Here is a 10,521-nt window from a genome sequence, read left to right on the forward strand (position 1 = left end):
ATAAGAGGACGAGAGGGGTCAAGAGGCGAGAGGGGGGGATCAAGGGACGAGAGGAAGGGATCAGGAGCGAGAGAGGGGGATCAAGGGGCGAGAGGACGGGATCGGGCAGAGAGGAAGGCAAGGGGGAGGCAGAAGAAGAAAGGGCTCCGTCACTCTGGGCCGGGAGCGGCGGGACCCGCGGGCCGGGCGGGCTGGCGGAGGCCGAGCCGGCGCCGGGAGAGGAGCGGGGGAGCCTCGTGCGAGCGCGGCTCTCAGGGAAGATCAGAGGCGCTCAGATGATCACCGAGGCGGACATGAAAAAAACATGAAGCGCCGCTTGTCAGGACGTGCCTCGCAGCGGCTTCTTTTTTTTTCCTCCCCGGAAGGCACCTCCACAGACACGCCGCGCACGGGCGAGGGGGAGCCGGGGAGAGAGGGGCTGAGACGCACACAGACACACACTCACACAGAGGGGCCGGGGGCAGCGCTCAGCACCCGCCCTTGCCTTACCGGTGGAGTTGGCAGGCATGCTCTCCTTATTGCTTCCGAGCTGGAGTGCAGCGAGGGGTACTTGTGCTCAGGTAGGGTGGGATGCATGGCAAAATGCGGCTGTTTGCTGTTCATGGACATCATCTTGCAGGCTGGGCATGTAAATCCACAAACACTCCTAAAGTGAGGGCAAAAGTGCCGGCCGGGCGCTGTCCTCCTGCCTGGGGGAAGCCGCGGGAGCAGGGGCAGCGGCGGATGCGGCCGGCGGGGCTGGGAGCTCCCTCGGACCAGCCTCTCCCTCCAGCCTCCCGGTCTCACTCCTCTGTCTGCTCTACCCCAGCGCCGGGCTGAGATGCGCTCTGCTTACACCTGAGCCCCACATCTCGTGGCTTACAGGCGGGCAGGCTCTCGCGAGAGCTTGGGGCTCCGGCTTTGATAGACATCAGCTGTCCCACCCCTTCCTCCTCCTCCTCCCCCCCGCTCCCCCCCTCCGCTCTCCGCCTTGTTGCATCTCCCGGAGCACTCGCCCGTCGAGCCGGGGCCGGGAGCTGGAGAGCGGCTCCTCTGATGCCCACCAGGCAGGTGCTACACCTGTAGCTGCCACACATGCGCACTGCACGCTTTGCCAGCCCCCCACAGGCACCCACCCCATAGGTGTGTAGAGTGTGTGCCCGTGGACACACGTGTGCACAGAGCTGGTGGCAGATGGAGATCACCAGGGATCCTGGATTTCTCTGATAAAAAAAAAATCCCTAATTTTCTGTTTGAAAAAAGGAACCCACAACCCACTTTTTCCCATGATTAAAATGAAACACGACTATATATATGTGTGTGTATGTGTGTGTGTGTATATATGTGTGTGTGTGTATGTATATGTGTGTATGTGTATATCTATGTATATATCTGTGTATATACGCACACATATGTATGTATGTACACATATTTCACACACATAAATACGCGCACACACACATATATGCATGCATGCATGCATCTATCTATCTATCTATCTGTCTGTCTCCCTGGAGATCACTAGATTTGTCCGCACAATAAATTCATGGTCATCTTTTAGGCTACCCCGCGGTTCTTGTTGAGGAATACAGTGAAAAATGAATTCACACCTATTGTCTCCCACGGCCTCTGACCCTCTCTGCCACGCATTTGCATTTCCACAGCCCTGCATTTTGCATCTTGGCTTCTGTTCCATCCAGGAGAACACACAACACCCGCAGACTCTCCCTGTGCCTGAAGAAGGGTGCTTGTGCCCGCAAGCTTGCAAAGAACAATGTTTCCAGCTCTTTAGTTGGTCTAATGAAAGAGATGGCATTTACCCAAAAAACCTCGTATGTGAAAAATTAACTGTATACAGTGTGTCTATAGGGGTGTGCTGGACAAGTGAGGTCTTATATTTGGACAAGACGGGGCACATCCGTCCGTCGGCATTTAAAAGAACAGGCTTGTGCAGAAGGAGCTTTCTTTCCTACTCTGTTCCTCAGACAGACAAACGTGTATCCCCCCTCTAAGTATCCCGGCAGAGGGAAAGATGGTTGTCTGTGCTGAGGACTCTCCACACAGAAAGTGACATTTCAGCGTGAGCCTCTTACCTCCAAGAATTATAAATAGGCTCCTTGAGAATAATCACTGTGACAGACGTTGCTTGAAAGCAGGCAGGGTCTATTGATTTCCATATAATTTCATTCCCCCCCACTCCCCACGTCTAGTTTTGGTGATGATATTATTGTGTCAGGCACCACGAGCCACATCCACTTAGCCTGCAAGGAGCATGTGCTTTCTACATGGAAAACGCTGTCGAAATGAAATGGTGTGCTTCCTATATACATTCTTCTTTAACCCTGCTTTTCCCGCCGACATGATTTGAAACACAAAATAGCCACGGAAAGTGTGTGTGCATGTAGGGATGTGTATATATATGCGCACATGCATACATACATGCATACACACACATACATATAGATGTATACATGCATGTATATATGTATATATGCATATATATGCACACATACATACAGACATATACGTATCTATCTGTCTCTATACATACACACTTAGCTGTTGGTGTATATATATACACACGCACGTGCATATATATATATACACACACATATACATACATATAGATGCATGTATACATCTATATGTATGTGCGTGTGTATATATGTGTATATATGCATATATTTATATATATATACACACACATACACACACGTGTACGTATTAAAGTGTGTATTTTTGGTACTTTTGGGTAGTAAGACCTCAAGGAAACTAATCTGAATGCCCTTTTCATACAGTTTCAGAAGAAAAGACAAGGAAGAGGAGCCTGGAAAATAACGTCGTTGCGATTTGTTTTGTTTTTCTTCTTGTCTACGGTTTCCTCTGTGACTTTTTTAACTTCTGCATTTCAATGAAAAGGCCATGAAAACGCAAACAGAATAATGAGTCACACCCCTTCTACTGGATAATAATTTGGGGCTGTGGCCTGACCGCTTTTCGAGTGCAATTCTCACTGTGCAGTTCGTGTAGCTGAAACTAGTGACTGTAAAACCTTTTAATTAATCAGCCTGCTAATTTGCCTGGAGGCGGGGGGGTAGTGGTTAATCTGAATTTCCCAGGGACCAGAGCAGGTGAATCCCAGTGCGGGAGGCACTCCATTGCTACCCCTAGGTGATCGCCCAGATGTTACTACATTTGCTGCAGCAGTGTTACTGAAAAACACCAGGAAAAAAGCAGCAGGGGTGTTAAACCTCTCTGCCTTGGGTCATCTTTAAGAGTCTCGGGACATTTCTCTTTCTCCTGAACTGCGATGCATTCATATCCCTCTACCCACGCACATCAGCACCGGCATAGGCAGAGCGCATACTAAAATCCCAGGTAAAGTCCCCATTTGTCATCATAAGCCTTTCTCCAGTTTCTTATCCAGCCGGGGAGGAAAGAAGGGAGGACGTTCATTACTTGTGCGAGAGGGGGCCGGGTCTCCATCCATTATTGTGTCCCTTGGGATTACTGAATGCAACTTGATCTCGGAGGGCACGGGGGGGATAAACTGTAGTCTGAAAGATGCTGGTTTGAAAGCGGGGGCACCTCGCTGCTTATCGAAACAGCTGGCTAAGAGCAACAGCACAGGGATGGATGTAGTTGCATTAAACATGCGCCCTTGACTCTAGTTTTTGGAGGTGCCATGCTTTGGGGGTGATGGTTTGGAGAGATGAGCTCTGAAATCAGCAGCTGCTGGAAAGGGGGTGCTCCAGCGCGATGCAAAACAGCGCACTTGCCTGACTCCAGGCAGGCACCGAAGAGTCATCCCATCAGGGACACGGGGGCATTCCTCCCCGGGACTGCGGAGGGACAAGCTCCGCGCTGGGAAGCGGGCTTGATACCAGCAGAAAGCCTGGCAACATTTATTTCTAAGCTCTGACCAGCCCGCGGGGGAGGCCTTCACATGGGGATAAAAGCCAAAGAAAAGCAACCGCAGTAACAATGAGTTATGTCACGGGCTTGGATTTGGTCCTTCCTACCAGGCCACTCAGGGGGCTGGACAGCTAATGACTAGCGGATCAGTCACGCTGGCGTCCATCACAACTGCTAGAGGAGGCTGATCAACTGCAGTGGACATCTCTGAGCGAGGCAAGGGAGGAAAGGAGTGGATGGGGGCCAGGAGGTGTGTGTGTGTGTGTGAGAGAGAGAGAGAGACAGAGACAGAGAGCCCAGGCACCACTGTACCTTTTTTCGCTACACATCTCTGAGCCTGCCCTTGTTCTCCCGGGCGGCTGGGCTCCTGAACTGAGAGCTTTAACTTCTCACCCCTACTGACCTTTGGAGCACTGGACATTAGGCCTTTGCTGCCATTAATCAGCCCACCCTGGGGAGTAGAGCCATACGGTGCTAATTACATCGCTTCCAGAGGGTTCCTGCGTGTCCTTTAGGCCAAAGCATGTCCCAGCCTCAGCACGAACCAGTTACGTCTCTTAACCCCTGCACACTCTGAAGACAGCCTTAGCCCAGCCTGCCACGCTAAGGCAGACAGAGGTGCTGATTTAGAAATGCTTTTGCCCTCGTGGGCTAGTTCCTTTATCCCTACATCTTCTTATTCGGTTCTTTCCCTTCCTTCTAAGCCCGTGGCACTTCCCCCCTCCTAATGCTTTCCCACTCCCCATTAGACTCAGAGCACTCCTGAGACTTATCAGCCGTCCCCCAGCCCTTCACAACTGCTCTTCCCTCCACCCCTCACTCCCAAAACATCTGTTTTAAGCCGCTGGGTGTCTGTTGCCTCTGTACCAGCTCCTTCTGGAAACTTAGCAATGTAGCAGAAGGGGGGCGAAAGCGTGCCTCACTCCCTGCTAGTTTTCTCAGCCTGGGAAGCACCAGGGACTGAGCTAATAACGCACCTGGCTGTAGCTGTAGCTGTAGCTGTAGCTGTAGCTGTAGCTGTACCTGCCTGCACTACTGGCTGCGGACAGCTCAATTAAGTTTTGTTGTGTCAACTGGGGAGGGCTGAGGGTCACGCACGTTGGGGTTGGGGGGGGTGCAATGAGAACGGGGCGCAGATGCTCTGTCCTGTGTTTCAGCACCGGTAGGGCTGGACAGTTCCCCAGCTCCTCCTGACACCCGGCCTCCCCCTGCTTGCTCCCTTCCCTCAGGTTTGACTGATGCAGAACTGGAAAAGCCCATCGCATTGGAGACTGATGTCCCTGCCCGCTGCTGTCCACACTGCAAACAGGGGTTGGGATCATTTCCCTGCGGCTTCTTGCTCTTGCCTCCTGGGTTATTATAGCCGTGGAGCTGTGACACACTGGGCTTGGTTGAAAACTTCCGAGTCAAGTGTGCCTCTTCCAGGTGTCTCTTTGACAGATGCTAATAGAGAAGCGGGTAGGGAGAAGAGTATAGATAGTGTCTCTCTGACAGATGCTAATGGAGAGGATAGACAGGCTCTTTTCTACGGGGTTTAGTCTGGAGAACTATTTTGGGTCTCCCTGCCATGTCTGGTACGGTAATATAACAAATGGGGAGAGAGAAAGCAAAACCAAGGAGCCCTTTGGACACTTCTGAGATGGGGAGGAGGTGACATTTCAGGGGGATCCTCGTCTGCAGCACTCTCTTCTCTCTCGAAGAGGCTCAGACCCCTTGGAAAGCAAAGCAAGCCCATTATGGCCCTGATCCTGCCCCCATTACGATCAATGGTAGAGGGGGCGGGTGAAGACCAGTACTTTCAATGGGAGCAGCAACCAGGCGACTGTGTAGCATTGCACTTCAGATACCATCACCCCGCTTCTGATGGCTTTGGTGAGAAAAAGCCTCGGTGTGGAGTGGTTGCTCAGCCCACAGTGCGCCTCGTTTTCTTCTTCCTTTCCCAGTTGCTCTGATAGAGATACCCGTGCAGCCTCAGGCTACACCTGCGAATACACACACCTAGCCACAGTCCTAGTCTGAATATCTCCCGGGCCTGGTAATATATTTTATTTTATTTTAATACTTGCTGTTATTCCTCTTCCTAGTGGGTACTTCTAGTGTCATGAATACTGATAGCAATAAACTTGCAAGCTTTGAGGGTCGACTTCACTGGCGATCCCATGCTGTAGCTCTACTTTTATGGGCCAACACGCTCAATAAAACAAGTGAGGCACATCCATAAAATGCATGTACTTGTCTCCAGCAGTTTTCTGCTCTTGCAAATGTAAGGAATAGGCACACTTCCTTAACTGACTGAACCGCCGACCTGGAGAAAGTCATAAAGCACCCCCCTTCTCCCCCGAGTAAAACGATTTATAAATTAATGACTGTAACCCACTGCATTTGATTCCCCTTCTTTAGCATTCCCAAAAGATGGATATAGTCGAGCCCGGGCTATTAAGCACTAATGTCTGATCATACTTTGCTATATATTCTGACTTTTCAGCAACAGCAACAACAACAAAATCACTCCGGGGTTGATAGAACAACCCACGCGAGCCTGAGATATATTTAGATTTCAAGGAGCATGCTTGATTCGCTTGCCTGTGCCCTCCCCTAAAATTTCCCCAAGTGGTGGTAGTAGCACTCGAAGAAAACCTCCGGTGCATATGTTCTTTGGTAAAGTTCAGGGAAAGTCAATATCCCATTTAGTGGAAAAGCGATTCTCCCTTTAGATGAGAAAACCAACCTACCTCCGAGAGAGAGTAAACAAATCCCCAGGGCGAATGCACAAAAAGTATTTTCATAGAAAGAATGAAAGAGTGAAAGAAAGAGAGTGAGAAAGGAAGAGAGAGAGAGAGAGAGAGAGAGAGAACCAACCCACCCCAGGGTGAATGTACAAAAAGTATTTTCAAAGAAAGCAAGCAAGCAAACCACCCCCCTGCGTGAATCCACAAAAAGTAAATTGAGAGAGACAAAAACCCCAGGGTGAATGCACAAAAAGTATTTTTACAGAAAGAAAGAATGAAAGAGTGAGTGAGAGAAAGAAAGAAAACCAACCCACATCAGGGTGAATGCACAAAAAGTATTTTCAGAGAGAGAGAGAGAAAGAAAGAAAGAAAGAAAGAAAGAAAGAAAAGCCCCAGGGTAAATGCACAAAAAGTATTTTCATGTCCTAATGAGGACTTTCCTTACATCAGCAAAGCCCTGCTAATTACGGATGGACACGCTGCAATAATTGCTTTTGCAGCCAAAGTGTAGAATGTTGTCATATTAAAAATTGAAGCCCTTGATTGCGGTGGAGGTCCCAAGGCGAGCTGGGACGTCCCCTCTCTCAGGGAAACCAGGAGGCTGGGGGAGCCAGCTAGCTCCAGAGCCAGGGCACCAGACTGCGGGTCTAGCTATTCCTGCTTTCCAAAGAAGTTTCTTCTTATTTTTCTGGGCTGTAAAGGGACATCTAGTTACTAAAAAAGCGAATTCGGAGGTGCCTCCAACACAACACCCCCCAGCTCCTGTTTCATTTCAGTATCCAGTTAACCCCCATCGATAGAAGTATTGAGGGTTTCCAATGGGGGCGTGAAACAGGCAAAGGATCAGGGGCCGCCTTCACTTAGATCGCTCTCTCGGGTCTGTGAGCTGCAACCCACTCCCCTTTTTGGCACAGGGAAGCCTGTGTAAAGGTGGGGGGAGGAGGTGTGTGTGTGTAAGAGGAGGGTCTCGCAGGGGCTGGGGAGGAGGTTGATCCCTTGCTCAATCTAACCCCACTCTGAGATCTGCTCTGTTGCCAAAAAAACCAGAGCACAGCGCCCTGGTTCCCCCTCCCCTCCCCCCCCCCCTTCTTCCTCGAACAAATCAAAGCACGTTCCGAGGGGCTGGGAAATAGTTGCCTTGTCATGTAACACATTGCCCTGATTTATTATAAAATTTTAACGAAATCATGCATATTTTAACAGCCTTTAATCACTGCATGAAAATTTAATTCATGAACTGTAGCGCGTTTAAATAAATGAAGTGTTAATTCATTAGGATTAATTAATTTGTTAAAGGATTGTGTGCAAGGTTAAGGTGGAAGAAAAACTCTTTGTTAGTTGTGTATCTTAATCACCAGGTTTGGTGAACGGTTACACACATACACACACACACACATGCAAAAGGGGTTGCTGTGCTGATCGAGAGGCTGGAAATGGGTGGGTAGAGGGCAAGGAGGAAGTCAGTAGAGGCACAGCAGAGGAGGAAGAGCAGAGTGTATTGCAAACACAGGGGAAAAGGTACCAGCTTCCCACCTAAACCTAGCCACCCTCTGATCTAAACTTCATTTCCTGACCTTGTCCTAGAGAATAAAGGAACCCTTTCTTATGCAGATGTGCAGACAAGAGCTAGAATCCACTCCAGAATAGTCCAGGGCTAAAGATAAGCCAGCCATGAAACAACTGGGGAGGGGGGTACAACCTCATACCAAAATGAAAAGCTGCTTCTTGATTCAGCCCAAATGTTTCAGTTTCAAATAAAAGGGAGAGCTAAACCTCAGAGCCAGCAGCAGGTGAAGAGAAACTGAACATCTGTGAATCAACTCCAAAGCTTCCTTCCTGTTATTTTGGATCCACATTTTAAAAGGGAACTTGGTAAAGTTATAATTAGACAGGGTTTAATGATGTCAGAAGAAAATATTTTCAAGGCTGTCATCCTTACAAAACTAAGGGTATTTTCTTTCTTTCCTTCCTTTTTTTTTGCTAGGATTATACAAATAGTCTGGACCAAAGCCCAACCTGAATTAACTCCTCCCAGTTTAGTATAGATGCTGCTCATTATGCAAAAAGCAAGCAGACTACCCTGATTTTCTTAGGGCATTAAGTTAATTATAATTGACATTCATAAGGCATCTGTATCTCTCACACCCTGCTTTTGACAGGGTACAGGGATGTAGCGTCTGTATGCTAAGGTGGCTTAGACTGCTGGTCTCATGCAAATACTCAAGTATAACAGCTATGTAGCATGAGAGCAAAGCCATCTGTGATGAAGCACTGAAAACTTTCAGATACCCTAACCTTCATTAACTTTCCAATCTGTTCTCAGCCACCCCCTCTCCAGGCTCTCCACCCACTTGCCATTCCACCAGCTGCCCCTTTCCTTTCCCTTCGGTCAGTAAAGCTATTTGAAGAGCTGCGTGTAAATCATATTCAACTGAAGGGCTTCATGCAAAGGCCACAACAGTAAAGTGATGTTGAGGCAGGTTAAGCCACTGTGGTACATGCGTTTTGCAGGCCACAGAGGTTAACTCTATGCCCACGACTACTGAGTAGGCCAGAGCTGGAACCTTACCACTTGTTTGTATTAGAATCACAGCCCTATACCTTGTAACTGGACAGCAGATTCAGTCCCTGCGCAAGGAGTTGGACTACGTAATTTTTAGGGTCCCTCCAAACCCTGCAATTCTGCGCATTTAGGTCGCTTGTAGTATGCCTAAAAACTCTGCATCCAACTCTTGCATGATCTTATTAAATACACTGCAAAAAGAACTAGTATTTTTACAAGATATTGTGTGCTGCATTTCCAATCCTGTTGAGAAGACATGGTTCAAGGACTCCCTCCAACAGCTGTCCCATGCTTTGGATTTGGATGAAAATTCAAAGTTAACTTGAACAGTAAGAGCATCTTATTTGGCAAGCACAGCACATGCAGAAAAAAAAAGAGAGTTGAGGAAGAGACTAGCTGGTAATAAGGTAGATAAACTTTGGTAGCAACCCAGTGCCCTTAAAAAATTGCAAGTGTGCAACTTTATTATACAATTAAAAACAAAAGTTCAGAGTTGAAAGCAGCATGACCCTCCCAGGGGCTGAGCAGGAAATAATGTTAGCAACAAAAAACCATTGTCAACAGAGATTGAAACATCCCCTTCATATCCCTCGTGGAGTTACACATGTAGGACCAGCTATCCATCTTCCACCTTGCAGAGCGTCCCACTTGATAATCCAGTATGGCACAAACTGGTTCATGTTTTATTGCATGGTGATGTGTCCAAATTCAAATATGAGATACACTTGGACCAGAAAGTGGAAGAGTTTTAGAGTATCATTGGAACCCCTTCCCTCCTGCCCCCAAATGATGGCCCACACACGTCATATAGTTGAAGTGTGGAACTCATTGCCACAAGATGTTGTTGGGGAAGCTGATGGTTTAGCCTAGGGGCGAGCAATTATTTTGGGCAGAGGGCCACTTACTGAGTTTTGGCAAGCCATCAAGAGCCACATGACAGGCAGCCCAGGCAAATTAATATTAATTTTCTAAATTTTTTAGGGGCCCCACAGGCCGGATAGAATGGCTTGGCAGGCCACATCTCACCCACCCCTGGTGTACCCAGATTCAAGAAGGAATTGGACAGATCTTTGGAGGAAAAGGTGCCTCAGTAGTTATTTAGAATGGGATTTTCAGGTACAGCCTTTGAATCAGAACTTCCTAGACCTTAAATGCTGGGGGCTGCAACTGGGGAGATTTTTTTTTTTTAAGGCCAACAACAGTGTTCACTCTCCCTTTTACCTGGGAACATCTACTCCATCTCTGTGGGCATGTATAGATGTTCCCAGGACCTAACCTATAGTCACACAGCTTACCTTAAGCATGATCAGATAGGGTCCCTGCACCCATTTGCTA

General features: G+C 48.4%; 1 protein-coding gene across 1 annotated transcript in view; it reads right to left on the reverse strand.

Moving 5' to 3' along the window:
- The window catches only part of POU4F1 (POU class 4 homeobox 1), a 6,454-nt gene extending 5,661 nt beyond the window's left edge, over positions 1-793 (reverse strand). Inside the window, exon 1 of the mRNA XM_019523827.1 lies at positions 490-793. Within this exon, the coding sequence (XP_019379372.1) occupies positions 490-612 (123 nt within the window). The 5' untranslated portion in view covers positions 613-793. The remainder of the gene's footprint in view (positions 1-489) is intronic.
- Between the last annotated feature and the right edge of the window lie 9,728 nt (positions 794-10,521).

The sequence above is a fragment of the Gavialis gangeticus genome, unplaced genomic scaffold (assembly GCF_001723915.1).
Source record: "Gavialis gangeticus isolate Ggan-Ray unplaced genomic scaffold, GavGan_comp1, whole genome shotgun sequence".
Taxonomy (NCBI): domain Eukaryota; kingdom Metazoa; phylum Chordata; order Crocodylia; family Gavialidae; genus Gavialis; species Gavialis gangeticus.